The following is a 21,940-nucleotide window of genomic DNA, read 5'->3' as shown; positions in this document are numbered from 1 at the left end:
ATGTAAAACTTTTCCTAACAATTATGAGTAAATGGGAATTTATATATGAGGGAGCCATGGGAAGGGTAGGACATGGAATAATTCTGTTTATGGTGACTAAATCAAGAATGAAAACATTGACTTTCGATTCAAGCCCCACGGTTTCTGTCCTTACCTTGCTCAGAATGCGGATGAGGTCACCCCGTTGGAAGGACAGTTCATCTGGCTGGTCACCATGGCAATCCCATAGGCCCTGGTAGTAACTGGCATAGTCTGCTGATCAAAGAGTGGAGAAATCAAAGTTAAAAGGACTCTATTTTTTCCAAGGAGCCCATGTTTTTGCTGCAAATGGAAACCAGGGTTCTGATATTGTCCCTAGGAAACCTCAGATTAAGGGGGGTTGAGATGAGATACAGCCGAACACTCAGCATGAGCAAAGGACTATGGGAGAAGGAGATCATTAACTAACATTAAATATTTAAAGATCACTCCTAGTAGGATGCCGTTCAACAATATGATAAATATATTTATTTATTAATAAAAGAAAATCAGGCAGGTAATTTTTCACTTGGTTTGTAAGTAAGCAGTGCAGAGGTTTCCCACTAGACTTTCCTGATTCAGGGCAACTAAACTATCTAGTTTTTCTCTTCATTATGTATTTGAAGGATCAAAGTAAATCTGTGACTTCTGCCTATTTACAAGAAAGGCTGAGTCAGCTAGCAGGCTTCTGGATCACAGCTCACTTTTCGGCCTCCTTTGTCCATAGGAACTTATCCTGGGAACTTCCCACCTAGGTACTATATGAAGTAATCACCAATAAATACTGAAACGAATAGCCCAGTCTTTAAGTGGAACCAAGGGGGTGTCTCATCCATTACAACTAAATTCGGGTGGGCTGGCCCTTTTCCAGCATCTCATTTGTAGACCCTGAACATGTCTGCCAAGATTTATCTGCAAGCCCCAGGGGAACAGAAACCAAAGTGATCTGCATTAAAAATGAAAGCAACTGAAGACGACAAACCAAGCTTTAGAAGCAGCTGGAGAGATTTACTGAGCTTCTCAGCAAAACTAGATGGCAATGATGCCACGGGACAGCCATCGATTCTTAACAATGAAGAATTTGTATTGATCTTCTACCCGGAAAGGTTAAACACTAGAGTACGAAGTGGGAGAGGATCTGGGGATTTGAATGGCAGGAGAGCTAATGCCCACTAGACCAGGGATGCTCCTTGTTCCTTGGGGTGCTCTGTATCAGAGCTGTGAACAAAGCACCTACAAAAGATGAAATTCAATTGATGGGAGTCAGGAGTCCTGGGTTCTAATTAAAATTCACATGATTTTGGGGGATTCTGTTCTATAGATTTCCACCTTTCCTTTATTCATTTTACCCTCCCATGAGCAGTGATGGTACTGGTGACTGAGGACAGGGCAAGTGGGCAGTAGGGGCACAGACACCTTCCCTATATTTGCTTTTTTTCTACTTGTTCCTGACTTATGAGCAATTTAAATAATAAAGACACAGAGGTACAAAATCCCTATATGTCTCTGGAAGAGAACTTTGGTAGGAATCTTAAAGGGTACAAAAACAGAGGAGGGAGATAACTATTTAGTTAAGACTCAGATACTGCAAACAAAAGTAAAAATGTCAACCGTATAGAAATTCAGGCATGCTTTCTTCACACATAAAATTGTCTGTGTGTGCAGTAGACAACAGAGGGCAGCAAACAAGATAAATACTGTGAAAACATTCTGCCACCGAGTTGATAATATGTTTAGAAGAAAAATACTTTGGGAGAAATATGTTAACTATTGAAAAGACAAAGCATACATTTTTGGAAATACAAGTACATGAAATAATAGAGAAATATCAATCCCTGAAAAATGAAAGTAGTTTTCCCAGAGGATATATTATGAATTTTCAATTTTAATGGAGTTGATTAATCACTCCAAGATTTTGACTAAATTCAGGAATGAAAGGATATTGACATCAATATTTTTCATGGATTTATATATGTAAAAATGGTAGAGAAAACCATTTTTTAAAAACCAGATTCTAAAACCATAACAATATTTCTGAGTGGTAAGGAGACCAACAAGGTTATCTTGGTCTTTTCTGGTCTAGCAGATAGTCACTTTGGAGTATGGTTTCCTACTGTGTGCCTGGATGTGGGATAGGTCCTAATACTGAGTGCCTTTTTGGTGTATACATAAAAAGTGATTTGACATTGGGTACATATAGGCCTGGGAAAATATCTGGAGAAAGATTTATTCTAAAACCACAACAGATCACAGGGAAAGCAAGAAGCTAGGAGAAAAACAGAAGCCTTCCAGGAAAGAAAGAAAGATAGAAAAGGTCTTTGATGTTAAAGGCCAAAGAAAAAAGAGTTCAGGAATCCAGGAGATGGTTTAGCTCAGTCCAAGAATAGGGATTGTCAGAAGTAGAACAGCTCCAAAAAACAGGCAGAATGAAGGGCTAAAAACTGGGAAAAGTTTGAACTTGCTAGCTAGCTAGAAGTATTCTATATTAAGGAAATCAGTGAGGGGTAATTCCTTAGCTGGGCAAGATGACTCCATACTGCAGACTTCCTGTTAAATACACATGTGATATGCATTTATGTCTATGTGTGCATGCAACTTCACTAATTCATTTCTCAGCATCCAACAGACATGTATACAGTACCTACTAAATGCTAGGGACTGTGTTAGATACTGGGAATCCCACATTGGCCACATATGAGCCCTCCTTTCAAGGGTACCTTCTAGTCAGGGAGGCACCATGGAAAAAACAGTTACACAAATGTTTATTTATGATTATGATATGTCTGTAAAGGAGAAGTTGAGGATGCTGTGTGTAATAGGGAATCTAACATAGTTTGAGGGATCAGAAAAGGCTTTTCTGACCAAGTGGGTGTTATTTAAAGACCTTGAAGAGGGGAAAGGATAAGTTGGAGGAGGGCTGCATTCCTGAAGCTTGGCACCAGCAAGAGCTTAAAAGCCCAGAAGTCTGCAGGGTTAGTCCAGCTTCTCCATAAACCTGCCCAACTCATCCTATAAACAAGATAATGCATGAGGAGACTTTGATTTCTTTTCTTTTTCTTTTCTTTTCTTTTCTTTTTTTTTTTTTTGAGACGAAGTTTCACTCTTGTTGCCCAGGCTGGAGTGTAATGGCGCGATCTTGGCTCACCGCAACCTCTGCCTCCTGGGTTCAAGGGATTCTCCTGCCTCAACCTCCCGAGTAGCTGGGATTACAAGCATGTGCCACCTTGCCCAGCTAATTTTGGGTTTTTAATAGAGAGGGGGTTTCTCCATGTTGGTCAGGCTGGTCTTGAACTCCCGACCTCAGGCGATCCGCCTACCTCGGCCTCCCTCCATCCGCCTACCTCGGATTATAGGCATGAGCCACTGCGCCTGGCCGACTTTGATTCCTGTAGAGCAGAGAGAGGAACTGAGAGCCCAAGGGTGAGGCTTGCCTCTATGGTCTGGATTTAGATTCCTTTAGGCTTACACTACTCTGGCAGGCGTCTGAAATCAGAAATGGTGCAGCATTCTGACCATTTAATTAATTCAAAACATCCTCATTCTCATTTTGAGGACATTATTCCATCTAATTATTTTTTTTTCCAGTCTGTCCATTTGGAATGAAAAACAAAAGAATAAAGCTTAATGCCAGCATTTCTCAATGTCTCTCCAAAAAACGTAACTCTGCACTAAATAAAGCCTGGTAATTCAAAAGCAAAGCACTAATATATTCAGCATAAAACAGACAGAGGACCTAGAGCAATAATGACACCACTAATAACTAAAACAGTTATAACAATTAACAACAATTACAATGATAGAGAAGCTAATGGGTATGATCACTGCATTTAAATTGCTAGCAGAGCTGAGAAGGGCTTTTTCTAGAGAAAAAAAAGCAGCATCTTACTCTCTTTATCCTATGTAACGGAAGCTAAACTCCAAGCAACCAAAATATCATAAGAAGAATAGCAACAGACCAAGTTAAAAAAAGTATTGGTTTCTTTTTTCTATTTATTGCAAAGCATTTGTCATTGCATGCCAGGTTCTTTACAACTAGTAACAATCATTTCTCTTGTAACTGAGGCCAAGTTGGTGCTACTGGTGATAGAGTCAATGTCTGAAAATTAGCCTCTATGACGAGCAAAGTTTTAAGGTAAAGAGGACCAGGACATCTCTCTGCCTTTCTCCTTCCTTAGGGACAATAAAACCTGACTGTTCCTTCCAGAGTTCAGCTTATGTTTGGGAGTCACTGGGTAGTGACAGAATTCAGGCTGTGACCAGGGAAAAGTGGCTAAAGGCAGGCCAGCAAGTTATTCACATTTTCTTGATTACTAAAATGATTGTGTCAATAAGGCCTGGCATTAAGTACAACCTCTTAAGGTATGGAAAAGAGAAACAAAACGCGAAGACGGATAAAGCCAGTCCTACGAGAGGATGGGATGGTGGGATGGTGAGACTTGGACAAAAAACGCCAAAGTAGTGACCCTTTGGAAGTGACTTAAAATGTTCTTTAAGCCAGGTCAGAAAGGTCCAACATGTTCAGTCCATTCAAGTAAACTCTGATAATTTTCTTTCTTTTTTTTTTCTGAGACAGGGTCTTGCTCTGTCACCCAGGCTGAAGTGCAGTGGCACAATCATAGCTCACTGCAGCCTCGAACTCCTGGGCTCAAACTATCTTCCCCCTGCAGCCTCCTGAGTAGCTGGGTCTACAGGTGCATGCCACCACACCCAGCTAATCTTTTTAATTTATTGAAAACACAGGATCTCGCTTTGTTGCCCAGGTTGATCTCAAACTCCCGGGCTCAAGAAATTCTCCCATCTTAGCCTCCCAAAGTGCTGGAATTACAGATGTGAGTTACTGCGCCCAGCCTTGATAGTTTATAAACTATTTTGGAAGGAAGCTATGAAAATATTTGCCAAGCCCTCACTGACTATGGCACCAGAGGAGGAAGAGCAATTGGATAATATCATTTACTTATTTCATAGTGCTTTAATCTTGAGTTTTGAAATTACTGTGATCCTAGTGTTATAAGTATGATTTGGAAGTGGAGTACACTCAGATTCTGATTTTCATGTCATTTACTCTTTTCATTGGGCCAAAATTTTAGCTGGTTGATAATCAGCTCATGTTTGGTCTTGGAAAACAGGCTTCAAAAGGTAAGAGCTGCAAACACCTCTGTGGTTTCCCTTTGTTTCTTTCATGTAGTAGTTCACTCTATTGGTAAGCCTAAAGTGAGAAGAGGGCCTCAAAGATGGAGTGGTATAAGCAACCATTTTTTGGCCCTCCTGAAAGCAATCATTTGCTTATAAGACCACAACAGTGTGATCTGTGTCTACTTTTGGCTTAGTGTGCCCACAATTTCAGAGTTGGGGTTGGGGGCAGACTGAGGGAGGTAGGGTGGGAGGGGTCTGTTTCAGGTTTTCCTTGGTCAAGGATTTTATGTATCTAAGGATAATTTGTGCCTCCAGGGTTGCTTTTTATTTGACATAGCACACGCAAACAAATGGCCGTAATTTTTATAAAAACGAACACAGAGGAAGTTTCATTTTTGGTTACCTGGAGGTTACCTTTTCATGATAAGGAGAGGTGATAAACTTATTACCTAAGACCCTTAGTGTTAGACTATTGGGCTGATGGGTTGGAATTTAGTGAAACTCTGAGGTGTTGAAGAGTCACTCATTAAAATAACCCTGTTACTAACAGTTATGCTGTAAACTGAGCTCTTTATAGATTGAGCAATCAATACTACAAGGCTGTGATAGATTTTCTAGGTAACAGAATGAAATAAAAGAAATTACATCTTACAGGGTCATTAACACTCAATAAGGATGAACTGAATCCCTTCCCCCACTATTCTGATAAGATCTAGTTGGGCCTTAAGAATGTTAGCAATTCCATCAGGGAAAAAAGCACAGCATTCAAGGAACAGGATCCATCGAGGCTGGAGAAAAGTACTTGGATTTTAAAAGTAACTCTGCTAGCCATAGCATCTTTTGGGAAAAAACGAAGAAGGGAAAGGTCAGCTTACTTAAATTTTTTTTTCTCCCCAAAAGCATGTTAACACCTGAGAAAAGGCTGGTCACGGTGGCTCATGCCTGTAATCCCAGCACTTTGGGAGGCCAAGACGGTCGGATCGCCTGAGGTCAGGAGTTCCAGACCAGCCCGGCCAGTATGGTGAAACCCCGTCTCTACTAAAAGTACAAAAATTAGCCAGGCGTGGTGGCACGTGCCTGTAATCCCAGCTACTCGGGAAGTAGAGGCAGAAGAATCACTTGAACCCAGGAGGCAGAAGTTGCAGTGAGCAGAAATAGCGCCACTGCACTCCAGCCTGGGCAACAGAGCGAGACTCTGTCTCAAAAAACAAACAAACAAAAAACACGCACCTGAGAAAAACTAAGTAGCCCAAACTTGTGTAGCTTGTCTATGACATAGGAATTCACACTGTCCTAGAGCTCCCTGCCTTTTAAATGCCTTCACTGGGGCTGCCTGCCCTTCCCCCAGACCTCTATCTTTTATTGTTACAAAACTAAATGATGACATTTGGATTTATATATATTTCACCATTTCTATAGTGCCTTTGGAGATAAGGCACTATATAAAATCAATCGATAAATAAGTAAACACAAATAATAAAAATTCCTGCCTCAGATTCTGCAGAGAGAGCCAAAAGTCCTCCTGTTTTTTAATCACTAAGTCACCAATCATAACTGGTGGGAAGTGTAAACCATAGAAGCATATTCAGAGCTTGCTATACTTTAACAACACTTGTTTTGGAGGCAGGAAGCATGAGGAACAAAAGGGTTTTTTTTTTTTTTTTTTTTTAAACCTATTTGAATTATAGTTGTAGGAACAGTTAAGAAATAAGGCTCCTTTCACCTCCCAGATATAACCTTAGAGAAAGAGGTGGAAGGAGGAAATGAGATGAGGGAGGAATCTGAAACTGGATTCTAGACTGTGCTAAAAGACCGATGCTTCCTGAACGGAGTTTAATATGAAATTGGCCATAGGAAGCTTACAGTTACTCCACCCAAGCTGTCCACATGAAGCGTTTCTTTTCTGCACTGGTGATAGAAGTTGGTTGAGAAAAGATATATGTGGAACATGGGTGGGTCAGAACAGATTTTCATTTGGAATTCTGGACAGTAAGTAGAAAACAGAAGGAAACAGGTTTCAGAATGGACCTAATCACATGTGTTCGTTATCATGAGGTACTGGCAGCTACACTCACATACTTCCATACCCGCCTCTCCTGCTTTCTTTCTCTCCTGCTTTGGCACATGACTTCTGAGGCTGCATCTTCGTTGTCTCTTCTCTTCCCTGGGAGAAGCTGGACTCTTAGGAAGTTGAGTCCTGAACCTTTTAAGTATTCACTTTCTGTAGAGAATGAACCTAGAAATGGGGGTTTTGCTGGATGGATAAAGAAGAGAAGAAAAAGCACAAGGAAAGGAGAGAGGAGAATGGGAAAAGACAGGGCCAGATAACGGAGAAGGAGCAGGGAGGGAAAGAGGGCAAGAATTCCTAGGCTTAAGATTTTCATAGACTCCCTAAGAAAAATATCAGCCAGTATCTAAATCAGTCATGATTAGGGCTCTGCTGATGGAATGAATGTCCTTGAGGTGGCCCTTGCAATGTGCAGCACTCCTTTACTGACAACCATGGACTAGGTCCTTGGTCCACTTGAGGAGGCTTCAGAGGGGCATCTGACCTTTGAAAGGATGGGCTCACTAACAGCCTGAAGCATGGTTAACAGTCTGGGATGAATAAGATGTAATTTTATATTCAACAAACCTGTTACATATTCATTTCCAAATATGCCTGGAATCAAACCAGGCCATCAGAAGTCAGCATCACCAAGCAATTCTATCTTTCACCCCGTGTTCACTTTTCAGATCTGACACATTTCCATTCCCCTCTGAACTTGCAATCTCTGGGCCTCTCAGAGAGGAGACATTTCCATTCTTTCCGTTCTCAATCCTCTGATCTCTTAGAGATGAGGCAATTCTATTTTCACTGTACTGATTTAAGAAATACTGATAGGAAAAAATAAATATCTGGTTTGGCTTCCCACCCTCTCTAGGATAAATCTTGGTTGTTCTGGGAACATTAATTGAAGTGAATGGATGGCTGCTTTTAAAGTTTAGGTATTTCCCAGTCACTTTATTTGGGGCTTTGGGGTTCACACACAGATACCCTCTTAATTATTGAGTCCAGTAATTTTTATAGTCTCAGAGAAAGGTGCTTTCTCTAATCAGAACCCCATAATGTCCTACCCAGTGCCTGTGCATTTAGAAGCTCTTATACCTCCTTTTCGTCGAGTGCCACTCTCATCCTCTTCTAGATCATGCTCTTCATCTGGGGAGATAAATGATCAGTATTAGCAATTAGTGGTTCACAGTCTCATCTTTTTTTTTTTTTTTTTTGAGATAGAGTCTTGCTCTGTTGCCCAGGCTGGAGTGCAGTGGAACGATTTTGGCTCACTGCAAATTCCACGTTCAGGGTTCAAGGGATTCTCCTGCTTCAGCCCCCTGAGGAGCTAGGAGTACAGGTGCCTGCCATTATGCCAGGCTAATTTTTGTATTTTTAGTAGAGACGGGGTTGTGCTATGTTGGCCAGGCTGGTCTAGAACTCCTGGCCTCAGGTGATCTGCCCTCCTTGGCCTCCCAAAGTATTGGGATTACAGGTGTCACCTACTGCATCCAGCCAGTCTCACGTTCTTTATATGGAGAGGTTCCCTTTCTCTGAGCTCATCATATTCTCTTTTTTAAGGAAAGTTTAATTACTGTGTTGGTTTTTTTTTTTTTTTTTTTTTTTTTTTTTTTTTTTGTGAGACAGAGTTTCACTCTTTGTTGCCCAGGCTGGAGTACAATGGCGCAATCTCAGCTCACTGCAACCTCCGCCTTCCGGGTTCAAGCGATTCTCCTGCCTCAGCCTCCCGAGTAGCTGGGATTACAGGCTCACACCATCATGCCCAACTAATTTTGTATCTTTAGTAGAGATAGGGTTTCTCCATGTTGGTCATGCTGGTCTCGAACTCCTGACCTCAGATGATCTGCCCACCTTGGCCTCCCAAAGTGCTGGGATTATAGGCGTGAGCCACCGTGCCTGGCAATTACTGTGTTTTTTTTTTTTTTTTTTTTTTGAGACAGAGTCTCGCTGTGTCGCCCAGGCTGGAGTGCAGTGGTGCAATCTCTGCTCTCTGCAAGCTCCGCCTCCCGGGTTCACACCATTCTCCTGCCTCAGCCTTCCGATTAGCTGGGACACCTAGCTAATTTTCTGTATTTTTAGTACAGACGGGATTTCACCGTGTTAGCCAGGATGGTCTCGATCTCCTGATCTTGTGATCTGCCCACCTCGGCCTCCCAAAGTGCTGGGATTACAGGTGTGAGGCACCGCGCCCGGCCTACTGTGTTCTTAAAAAAAAATAGTAGGCCGGGCGCGGTGGCTCAAGCCTGTAATCCCAGCACTTTGGGAGGCCGAGACGGGCGGATCACGAGGTCAGGAGATCAAGACCATCCTGGCTAACACAGTGAAACCCCGTCTCTACTAAAAAATACAAAAAACTAGCTGGGCGAGGTAGCGGGCGCCTGTAGTCCCAGCTACTCGGGAGGCTGAGGCAGGAGAATGGCGTAAACCCGGGAGGCGGAGCTTGCAGTGAGCCAATATCCAGCCACTGCACTCCAGCCTGGGCGACAGAGCGAGACTCCGTCTCAAAAAAAAAAAAAAAAAAAAAAAAAAAAAAAAAAAATAGTATTAATTTGTCACCTTCAAACTGGCCCTCTCCTTCCCTTCCCTTTCATTTATTCATAAGCATGTTGACGTGCTTATTACATGCAAGACACCGCACTAGGAACTGGGGACAAGCAATAAACAAGACTGTCAGAGTTCCTGCCATTGTGGAGCTTCCAGTTCATTGGATTATTCAGATGTCTATCACCGGAATCCTAATCCTTTTCCTCAAACTCCATTTCTCCTTCTCTCTGGAATTCTCTTCAAAATTATTATCTCTATGAAAGCATTCTCTCCGGTTTTAAGCACTCCAGAGTTAGGATGTTAGAGTGTGTGCGTGTGTGTGTGTCTGAACAACCCTCTGTGACTGGCTGGGTGCGATGGCTCATGCCTGTAATCCCAACACTTTGGGAGGCCAAGGCGGGCGGATCATGAGGTCAGGAGTTGAGACCAGCCTGGCCAATATGGTGAAACCCTGTCTCTACTAAAAATACAAAAATTAGCCAGGCGCGGTGGCGGGCGCCTGTAATCCCGGCTACTCAGGAGGCTGAGGCAGGAGAATTGCTTGAACCCAGGAGGCAGAGGTTGCAGTGAGCCGAGATTTTGCCACTGCACTCCAGCCTCAGTGACAGAACAAGACTCTGTCCCTGGGAAAAAACAAAAAACCCTCTTTGATTAATTAGTCCTTAATCCTTAATGTATCCATCTTTGTTTAGCTGTAATGGAGGCTGGTCATGTACATAATTTTATGTTCCTAGTACTTGGGGCTTGTAGTTATCTTTTTACTGTTTTTATTCAGCCTGCCTTGTTCATTAGAGTATAAGCTCCTGAGGGTAGCTGGAATGGTCTTTTAATTAATTGCCGTAGATTCACAATGGGTTCTAAGTCAATGCCAGTGTCCAGTCAAATGTTTATACGGTCAAAGTCATAACATAATTGGCCTACGTTTCTTAATCCCATTAACCGATTTCATCTCATAACATTACCTGATAAAATAGGAATTGGGCCTTTATAAAGTAAATATGTGTACCAGAATCATATTTAGCTATTTTATACATGGGACAAAGTGAAGAAAAATACACTTGCTATTCTTTTCACTACCACCATGCTCTTTTCCCACTCTCTCACTCACACATATATACACACATGTGCACAGTAGATAGGGTATAATAAGCAATGTTTTGAGGGCTCAATACTCAGCTCCTCCTGGCTACATTTACTTTCTTTTCTCCTGAGTCTTTTTTTTTTTTTTTTTTTTTTGAGATGGAGTCTCGCTCTGCTGCCCAGGCTGGAGTGCAGTGGCCGGATCTCGGCTCACTGCAAGCTCCGCCTCCCGGGTTTACGCCATTCTCCTGCCTCAGCCTCCCGAGTAGCTGGGACTACAGGCGCCGGCCACCTCGCCCGGCTAGTTTTTTGTATTTTTTAGTAGAGACGGGGTTTCACCGTGTTAGCCAGGATGGTCTCGATCTCCTGACCTCGTGATCTGCCCGCCTCGGCCTCCCAAAGTGCTGGGATTACAGGCTTGAGCCACCGTGTCTGGCCCTTCTCCTGAGTCTTAACGACATTTGCTTGTCTTGCTTCTCCATAGTTTTGCCACTAAATGAATCTTTGACATTTCTCTTTCTCTTTTTAAATGTAATGTTTATAGGGCAATATGAGTTCCAGTGTGTCAAACTGGGGAAGTAAGCTCCAAGCTCATAGGTAAGAAGGAGCAGCATAAAAATATGTTAGAATACTATAAAGCATTAAAGGAGTAATTGATTTCAAGTAAGAAAGAGACTGATACGGCCAGTTGTGGTGGCTCACGCCTGCAATCCCAGCACTCTGGTAGGCTGAGATGGGAGGATCGCTTGAGCCCAAGAGTTAGAGACCAGTGTAGACAACAGAGCAAAACCCTGTCTCTATAAAAAATAAAAATAAAAATTAGCTAGGCACAGTGGTGCACACCTGTAGTTCCAGCTACTTGGGAGACTGAGGCAGGAGGATTGCCTGAGCTCAGGTGTTTGAGGCTGATTGCACCACTGCAGTCCAGCCTGGGCCTGGGCAACAGAGTGAGACTTTGTCTCTTAAAAAAAAAAAAAAAGACTGATACTCTGGGAAATAAAATATATATATTTTTTTCCTACAATATAGTAGGAGAAGGAGCACTTTGACTCAACAGTTCTTATAGCCATGTATGATCTAGCAGCAGAGAATGTTCTACTTGCCACCTGTAGTGCTCCCTCAACCCTACCATGAGGAATAAAACAACCTAAGCTAATTGAGGAGTGAAATCAAATATAAGAAACAGATCATGCTGAAATAAACCACATTAAATATTCTTTGCACATTGTCTTCTCATTACTCGTCCACTTCCTTCCTTTCTTGGCTATGATGCGTTTCCTTTGACATGGGACTAATTTTAGGATTGGAAACATTAGAGGAAAAGTTGGTACATCCTCAGTTTTAGAGATACCTAATAATTTGGATAGAGAGCAGCTCTTTTGTTGATATCAAACAACTCCATCACAAAGACCAATAATTTGCTGTGCTTAGGCACGTTTGCAGAGAGGGTTTATTCTGCCGCTGCTGTCTGTGCGCAGCTGTCTCTTCCTCCCAATTCTAATCAATGTAAATTGGGTCAGATCTCCACTGTGAATTACAAATTGGATCTGAAGTTGGAGGGTCACAGTGCTGCTACTCCACCTCCTTCCCACCGCCATTAGATGGGAAGCTTCACCAAAGATCTTTTCTAAATAAATCAGACTTTATTGTAAAACTCGGCTACTGACGAGACATAACCTCATTAGCATTGATTTTAAAATAAATTATTGAAAGTGGCCTGCCTGCTCTTTGCATTTGTAAAATAGGAGAATGTAAATGTATTTGCAATGATAAAAATGAAAACTAAAACTTGATTCCTTTATTCTTTCGGGCAACAGCACTTAATCTAGTCATAATACAAAGATGGAACAATAGAAATGTGTTCTATGCAGTTCAGTTCCAGACCAGATACTCTTGATTTCCACCGCACTTTTGGAATCAACTAGAAAGAAAAAAAAACATTGGCTATAGAGCTTTTATATCATTCACCGCCATTACTAAGCTCTACGATGATGGATGTAAACGGGGAAGCTCCAATCCCCACATCTGTTTTATCTAACACTGTCCTTCCCAGGTGGCTGAAAGTAGGCTCAAATCAAGAAGACTTCCCATTGATGGGCTTGGTGCTATGCCTCTGGGGTCTTTGGAAGATTGGGTAGGGGGCACTATTGCATAGTGAAGGAAAGCACCATTCACAGCTGGTTGTGAAAATTACACCCCTAGACACCTCCCTAGGTTCAGAGGGCACAATACAAACAGGCATACATGTTATCTCAGATCTTTCCATGAGACTGAACAGGTGTCTTTCCAACTCCAGAGTCAAAGACAACTATTATATGGCAACAGAAAAAAAGTCTTGTTGCTCACAAAAAGGGGTGGGTTAAGTAGCTAAAGTTTTCATTTTTATTAATCTGTAATGTGACACTTTAATTTTAAGAGACTATTTTGAAAAAATATTTTTTAGGCTAAAGAGCTTGTTGAATTTCTTTATAAGAATATTATTAGGCATTTCAGCATTATATCTACTGAAATATATCTTCATTTAAGAGTGAATTAAAATTTATGTGCTAGCTCAACTTTAAACAGTAATGGATTATAATGGTCCTTGCTCCTAACAGGGCATATGGGACCCCAACCTTACATAGGTTTTAAACAAATTAACCTCTAAAGATTACTGTCCACTTATCACATTAAATGCTCTATTTGATCCCCAAATATCTCATCTCAATTGGGAAAACAGTTGAAGAAGATTCTGTTAACTGTGCGAACATGTAAGAGAACCACAGGGCATCACAAATGAGCATCAGTATCCGGAGAGTCGATTTCAATCAACATTCTTGGCACAATGTCAGGGACACTAATGAGAGGTTGAGAGGAATAGGACACTGAATCCACCTCAGAGGGACAGAGAGGAGCCAGCAGCTTCTCATGACACCTGGCTCTTTTTTGAAGTGCTGCTCTGACATTCCTTTGACATCGGCTACACTGATATCAGAAAGAATAACATTAGGAAAAAATTACTAAATCAGAAAGAGGAGAAATCACTTACTTCCCCAAACAAAGAAAGTGACAAAAGCTTCAAAAAATGCCAACTGTGTCAATGCGCAACCAGATGTCAAGGCGCTCTGGTGACAGATGCAACAGAAATACAGATAGACTCAAGGTGCAAAGGGGACATGCAGAAAACTAGAAATAAACTGCTCCCCGGCATGCACAGGTATGTTATAAATCCACGGATGTATAGCACCTCGTCAGACTACATGGAAAATACAAGCAAGATGCTAATAACACATTTAATTATCTGTTGTGTATTTGGTTATCTTAACTGTTACCTCAAAATACTTGCATCATATTTCAGTGATATGGGCTTGATGTATAAGATATTAAACTCAATTTGTGCTATCTGCAACACTTGAAATGCGCTGAATTTAACTTCACAAATAATACCTAAGCATCTACTAATTGGGGAGAAAGACCTGAATACAAATCACTGGTGAGGGCTAAAACAAAGCTTAATTCCAGTTGAGTATCTGGGAAGGTGTCACTGAGGAGACATATTTGAGCAGAATGTGTACGATTTCACAGGCTGAAATCAGGGGGATGGTCTAGGTAGAAGAAACAACATGATTCTAGTTTTGGTGCTGACCAAGCAGCACTGTGTGACTTGGGCTCAGTGGGCATGGGAGTAAGAGAGAGAAAAGGCCAGAAGTTCAGAGGAGGCCTGATGATGGTGTTGACTCTTCCCTGATGCTCTTTCTTCATAAACTTTGTATTTTTGGTCTCCATTTTGTTTCATTTCCTTAGACTTCTTATCTTCACTGTTCCCCCTTCCTGTGGGTCTGAACAACAGTACAGGGGGAAAAATAATTCCACAGAATGTTTGTTTCCATTTGACTCAAAATTTTAAAAACTCAGTTATACGCTTTATTTTAAAGCAATCTGGTTTCTAGGTCTATAACAACACCCTGGGGCAGTGTGGGCAGCATTGGAATGTGCACAGAAATTCCCAAAGAGGGCTCTTCATCTCTCTTTCCATTTGCTCTTCTGAAATCTCTCTAGAGAACACAGCCGGATTCTGTTGCCATTGCAGCTGCTACAAGGCCCCAGTTACAGCACTTCAATGGTCTCAGACGTCTTGCTGGATCCCAGCCTTGAGACTCCAGACAAAGAGAAACCTGATAAAAGTTGTCCTTTTATGGAATCTTGAATCATGGAGCTGGGCCTATGCTGGCCTGTAAAATAACTCCAGGGGTGGTGGTGGTGGTGAGAGAGGGCTCAGAAAAGCCTCCCATTTTCTACATATTGCTTTAGCATTTCTTTGTGGTGGTTCCCTGCAGTTTAATCTACTGCAAATGAGATCCTAAAAAAATCAAGGGCCCGCAAATGCTCAACACGGATGTTCAGAAATCCCACCAGATACCAACCTTGAAACCATATTTTCCAGGACTAACGTTTTTGTGGCCTGGCTGAAAACCTTGAGTGCTCTGGTTTTCCCTCATGGGGAGAAGAGTGCTAGCCATGTAGCAAATGCTAATTATCCCATGATTAATGTGATGGAGTGAGTTTAATGTGATGACCCATACATTATTTTGATTACAAAAAAACATTTTTTATTGACTTGGTATGCGTTACATACACTTTTCTCCCTATTAGGAAGCCCATCTAAATTATACTCTGGAAGGAAGGTCTCACTTACATGGCTTTCCCTATAGAGACAGTGAGGGCTTGTGTGGGACCCATCCCAAAAGGGCGGATTAGCAGAACCGTCAATGTTAAATATCCTCCACAAAGCACTTTTACCTGTTATAATGAAACAAATGTTAGAGGCCCACGTCATTTGACTCTTGAGGGGTATGCAATGTTAGCACAATCCAACGGTACTGTAGGCTGTCCCTCCACCCAGCACCTGGCCTTGCAGTAAAAATGGGCCTGAGCAGAAGGTGCACTTCACATTCCATCTGCTCAGGATTTTCAATTTCACCTGCTCCATACACATAGCTGGAAATAACCAACGGGACTGTCTTGGGTCTGGTTTGAGAGGGTGGGGACCTAACCATCCCCAGTTCTTCAAGGAGGTAACACTTCCTGTTTAAACACCATCACATTAATAACAGCCAGCATTTACTGAGTACTCACTGTATGCCATTGTTTGCCAGGGCTCTGTGCTAAGAACTTTACACATGTCAGTTTTAGACTCCTCACCACATCCCTCTGAGACAGCTACTATTGTTTTCCCTGTTTTACAGGTAATATAATCAGACAGAGAGAGGGCAAGTAACTTGCTCAAGGTCTCACAGTTAGCAGGTGGCAGAGCAAATCCATCCTGATTTAGGGTCAGTATCTGTGCCTAGGATACCATTGCTGTCTCATGTGCCGCTGCTTGGTAGGTGGTCTTATGAGAGGGCAGCAGAAGGGAGACAGTGTTAGGCCCCCTCACATTCCCTTCTCAATTTCTCCAGGTGTGGCACTACGCAAAATTCAAATAGCAAGTTCAGAAGCAACAGCTGAGTGGAGTGGACAGGAAACTGGGTGATGGAAACTTGCGGCTGAAATATTCATATCATAATTAAATGCCAATATATCCCACCTCCAACTCTGTTTCTAGGAACTGTGATGGACAGAGGCTTATGGGAAAGAACCGGTTGCCTGGGTACAGTGTTGTCCTTTGGAAACTGGGTGCAATTTAGCTGTTGTTTCCCTAATCTGCAGAAAGAGATCCTGGATTTCCTACTGTGTGGCCTTCCTCACTTCTGATGGGCAGCTGTTGTGGATAGAGGTTAAATGCACCCACAGAGGCCGGGCGCGGTGGCTCAAGCCTGTAATCCCAGCACTTTGGGAGGCCGAGATGGGCGGATCACGAGGTCAGGAGATCGAGACCATCCTGGCTAACACGGTGAAACCCCGTCTCTACTAAGAAATACAAAAAATAGCCGGGTGAGGTGGCAGCGCCTGTAGTCCCAGCTACTCGGGAGGCTGAGACCGGAGAATGGCGTGAACCCGGGGGGCGGAGCTTGCAGTGAGCTGAGATCCGGCCACTGCACTCCAGCCTGGGCTACAGAGCGAGACTCCGTCTCAAAAAAAAAAAAAAAAAAAAAAAAAAAAATGCACCCACAGACCAGTCTTCATGCCCTTGGGGCCACTCCAACATACCAGCTGGTGGGAATTTTGGAAAAATGCCCTGATACTCTGGGCGGTGCTGCACTGGCCAAGGGGAGGAGTTTAGGAGGCAGGAGAAAGATGGTCATTAGGAAGCCAATCATACCTTCACTGCCCACTCCTGGGGTAAGGTGACAGTCCCAAACTCATCTTATTTTTTGAGACCTCTTTTTATTCTCCTTTGCTCTGTGTCTCTGAGCATCAGCCCCCTCCTTCCTGGCTCCTTTGAAAACGAAACATGGTGCAGAAAAAGGCCCTTTCTTTCCACCCCAGAAAGTTCACTGAGGTTTTCCCAGAGCACTCTTCCACAGTTGTAACCCAAAGTGGAGTGTCGCGCGGATATTTCCCCAAGCCTGGGCAGGAGTGAGCAGAATGTGAGCTCACTAAGAAGATTCTGGCCAAGTTGGGGAGTGCATCTCCTTTTAGAGAGTATTGTGAATTAGATCCATTTCTGCACCCTGCTGTTGCAATGGAGCCAACTGTGAAAGGGAAGATTCTCAGAGGAGCTGTGTTTTAATGTAGCAATTTGATTCAATTTTCCACTCTATAAAATTACCCATCACTGCTCGTTGCTTTCTAACAGACACCTTCACTCTTAATTTAACAATCCTATCGAATTCTGCCAGGGAAATTGGAAAAATTTATCACCTGTGAAATTTTATTTTCCTTTGGTTGTATCTGTTTTTGTAAAACTTCATTAACGACGATGACTTGCTGAGGAAATTATCATTTTTTTTAACGTCAGACACAAGACACAAGAAATGGCTCGACCTCAACCAAGATATCATTTGCATAATAAAACACAACAAAAAGGCTGGAGAAGTCAGGACTGGCAGAGGCTGGAAGTGCTAGGAGAAGAAGCAGGCTCTCCTTGGTGGGTGGGTGAAGTCCTCAGCAGGGCAGGGACATATGGCCACGGTCCTGCCCCTTGACTCAGGAAGCAATGATGTAGTTTCCTCCCCAGGAAGAGATGAATGTAGTGTGGTGAGGGTTGGATGCTCTTCTTAGGAAGCCTTGAAATGCAAGTTGCTTACTGATTATGCTTTCAGCAACCAGCCTGTCTTCAGGGACCTGAGTGTTAGATTCACCTTAGTTCTTAGGTTCATCTGGGATTGAGGTTCATCTGGGTTCATCTGGGATCTAAATTGCTATAAATTTAAGCTTAACTTGAATTTCTCCGCAGAGCACTGAACTCCTGGCAAATTTCCATAGGAATGATCTTTCTGAATGGACTTGAAGATTAGTGTTCCTGTGGTCTAACTACTTCACAATTAAAAGGCTCAGGCTTTGGTTCTCCACCGTCTGACCCCCACTGAGCTCTGCACCGTTCACCAGCTGCTGTTATCCCCACCAGACATGGCTATGCAGAAGCAGTGATGACTATACATTTTTTGAGATGCTAGTTTTCATGCCTTTGGAAGAAAGGAAATATATAAAGCAGACCTGCTGTAATGATGAGCAGATAAAACATGTTAGGGTTATTTTTAAGAGATGTGATTTAACTCATGGTATATCTGAACTAGGTAATAATGAGTTGTTCTCTATCAAGGTTTACTATCAAGGTTTGGTCTATCAAGGTATTACTAAAAGATTTGTCAGCATTTACATATTTCAGAGTTTTGAAATCCTTCATAATTTTGAAGCAATTTTCCTTATTCTTACAACTACACACCAAAAAGTTGAAACTAGAGAATTTTGATGACTCATCCCAAAGCTCACAATAAACCAATAAAAACCAATGTAAGTATTCTTGACTCTTTAACCTGGTGGACACATGTAATAAGTTACTTCACATGGCATGGATAGAAGACACTCTCTAATCAAATTCTTCTTGCTCCCATGGCAAGGCAGAGCCTCATTACCCGCTTTCCTACAATCTCATAAAGCTTCCCACATTATCTCCTTCAGAGGATGAAGGTTCTATTTGGCTTACTTTGGAATTTTCAAAGTTATTATTCTTCCTCCAGGTCATGAGTTTCCGAAACTAGCGGAAGATAATCAGAGGACAAAATTTCTCACCTGGCAAGACTTCATAAATATCTTCTTCTTCTTTCTCCTCTGTAGGCTCTTTTATCCCCACACTCCCAGGCAAGATAGTGGGTCTGCACTGGGAACCAGAACTTGGGGAGTCAAAACCATCAATATCATCATATGTCTCTTCTTTTTCTTCTTCCTCCTCGTCCTCTTCATATGGAATGGTTAAGGAGCTCAGATCTGCCAGGGCAAAGATGAGAATGAATCAAGAAACAGAGAAAAAGAAAATAATAAGACAGGAAAGGAAAGAGGGAGAAGGAGGAGGAGGGATGAGAGTAAAATATGTCAAAAGAAAATGAAACACCAGGTTAAATGCTATTATATCTAATGTGGGCTTTGGTGGCAGGAAATCTACAGAAAAGGCCGGAATAGCACTGCATTAGGTTTAAACCATCAGCATAAATCCTTCCTTGCAATAAAACTTGATCAGGGTGAAGCAGCCTGAAAAGTATGGGTGTGTGAATGAGAACAGGAGGCGAATGGAAGAAAATAGGCCAGAAGAGGAAAAGCCAGTGTGCTGCGCACAGCTCATCAAGTAGAAAACTGGAAGGGTGAGTGAAGGCTTGCAGTCCTCCAGGGTGCTCAGGCCATGGGAACTAAGGTGGCCTCTGTAGGGTGTTGGAGCTGTCAGAAGCTCATATCCCCAGTGATTTCACTGCAGAATTTCAGACAAATTTGTTTGCAGAGAAAAAAATGGGCAACGGTGGAAGAGAAAAAGAAATGGGGTATGGAAAAATATAACAGTAATACAACACCAAATAGAATGGCTGAACAATGCAGTTACCATGTCCTTTTGCAACTGCACAGTCTAGCTGACCTTAAAGTGGGTCACTGCATAGAAGGTGTTGAGCCATTACAGCACTGGGGAGCACCAGGGCAGGAGAGGGAGATTGGTTTTTTATTTTAATGGGGAACTGGGTATGTTCATTCTCTGATGTGTACTACAAAGTGCTCTCTGAAACCCTGCTGAGGGCCCTCTGTAGGATGGGCGATTGCAGTCAGCCTACTCTGGGGAAGGAAAGGATGGAGAGACGTCCAACGTTCATTTCAAAATGCAATAAAACTGTTTGGCTTGATTAGGCTTTTAATAAAGATTTTGCAACAATTTTCATCTGAATTTTGGTGCCACCACATAAGAGGAAAAGATCAAAAACACATTTGTGGCTTAAACCATATGTTATTATTTTGTTTGCTTTAAAATAAAATGGAATGAATAATTTCTTCAATGTGGGATTCTGAAAGTACCACAGGGTACAGCTCAATAAAGCTGCTTTGAGTTTTATTGAGGTTTACACACTTAGGGGTATATTACACGCATAAATCCAAGGCACCTAGATGAGAGTGTACCCTGTAGTCTTGCCATCAATGTTCATGTTTGCCTAGTTCCAGTCTATTATACGTGACGCTGTTGGTAGATGCAATAGTTTGTTTTTGTGATAGCAAAGGCATAACTGAGTAAAACAGGCAATTCTTGTAATTAAAGCTCTGGTGCTTCCTTCTTTTTATCCACAATAAAATCTTATAGCAGAATAAAACACTGAGATGAAAAGGCTTGGCATTTTTAGGTTGACGTGTGTCTTTCTAGGTCTTGGGCCATGTATAAAGTCGGTGTTTCTGCCTTTCTGCAGAACAGAGGTAGGGTCCTGCCATGATGGTAGGTAAGGATTATCTAATACCAAGTGACTCACTCAAGGTTGGCTTCTTCTACCTGACAGGCCACTCCTGGATAAGGCTTCCCTGGCCACCGTTTCTGCTTTGCCTACAGGCTGGCCAGCAGAGGGTACTCTAAGAGCAGTCATTTACCATCTTCAGGCAGGACTCTTCCCACCCCAAAGCAAGGAACATCTTATTGCGGCGTGGGAAATAGCAATTTGTTTTTAATGTCCAATGTCTCTGAAGACCATCTAGATTGGTTTAGATTTCTACTTCCTCCTAAGACTAAAACAAGAAGATTTTGAACCTCAATTGCAACTAGATGACTTTAAGTTGGATATTATGAATTTCCTTTCCAGAATATACGGGGTTAGGAGACACTGAATTGGGCTGAGCTGATTTTTAGAATCTTCTTGTCTAGTGATTTTGAATATTACAGACTTGCCTGTAGGTAGGTGGATGAGCTATGATACCAGAGGTCCTCCCAAGGTTGATACCATCTTTACCTTCTCATTCACACATAGTACTATCTGTTGTTGTAATATGGGGAATGTGGTAGGAAAGGCAGAGGTGAGAAAGGGCAGAAAAAATACATACTGAAGTCTATAGATTATATTTATGCAACATAACTTCAACTGCAAATGAACTCAGGTATTATTTCTGTAACAGTGACACTTACCTTTTAACAAGAAACTTATTTGATCCACCCAGTCTCTGGCTTCTGCTGGACTAGTAGCTGTAAACTACAGAAAAATCAGTGAATTAATTTATCACTGTCACTAAAATTTCCATGAATCTTGACAGGGATGTCTAAGGGGGAGGAACCACTGAGTTTCAGAGTCAAGTTTAAAGCTCAGGATTCTCTGCCTGATTAACATACAGAAAGAAGACCAAATATTTCACTCAAACTGATTTTTTCCTTGTGCAATTTTGCATATCCAGAGATGACAGCTTTTTGAGTCCAGACATTCATGTCCATGTGCATTCTTTCATTTGATTATCTATTCCTTCATCAGGCATTTATTTGAGAAAAGTTTACAAGAAAAAAAAGCAAACCAACCCCCACACACGAAACGGGAACACTACAAAGGAGGCACATTTGGTAACAACTGGATATCAAGAGGAGACCGGGAGCACCTATTGTTGCCTAGAGTGGGTCAGAGTGGCTTGCTAAAATAATACCCTTTTGGTTGGATTTTAAAGAAGAGTTGGTGGAAACTGGTGGACAGAGTTGGACATTTTAGGTAGGGAGGCCCATGTGCAAAAGAACAGGAATGAGAACATGACTTA

General features: G+C 42.2%; 1 protein-coding gene across 6 annotated transcripts in view; it reads right to left on the bottom strand.

Annotated features, from left to right (window-relative positions):
- LOC105472310 (src kinase associated phosphoprotein 1) overlaps positions 1 to 21,940 on the bottom strand; it is a 320,592-nt gene that overhangs the window by 44,349 nt on the left and 254,303 nt on the right. For 4 of the 6 annotated variants that reach the window (XR_011615785.1, XR_981519.3, XM_071083013.1 and 1 more), the window contains exons 8-11: positions 21,330 to 21,393; positions 18,983 to 19,177; positions 8,300 to 8,350; positions 155 to 255 (exon numbers count right to left, since the gene is read on the bottom strand). Coding sequence is in view for 4 of the 6 variants with exons in the window: in XM_071083013.1 (XP_070939114.1) it covers positions 155 to 255; positions 8,300 to 8,350; positions 18,983 to 19,177; positions 21,330 to 21,393 (411 nt within the window). In the remaining 2 variants the exon portion in view is untranslated. The remainder of the gene's footprint in view (positions 1 to 154; positions 256 to 8,299; positions 8,351 to 18,982; positions 19,178 to 21,329; positions 21,394 to 21,940) is intronic. The other 2 variants (XM_071083014.1, XM_011725437.2) reach the window with 1 other exon arrangement.

Source organism: Macaca nemestrina, chromosome 17 (assembly GCF_043159975.1).
Source record: "Macaca nemestrina isolate mMacNem1 chromosome 17, mMacNem.hap1, whole genome shotgun sequence".
NCBI classification, from domain to species: Eukaryota; Metazoa; Chordata; class Mammalia; order Primates; family Cercopithecidae; genus Macaca; species Macaca nemestrina.
This window is presented reverse-complemented; position numbering and strand designations above follow the sequence as displayed.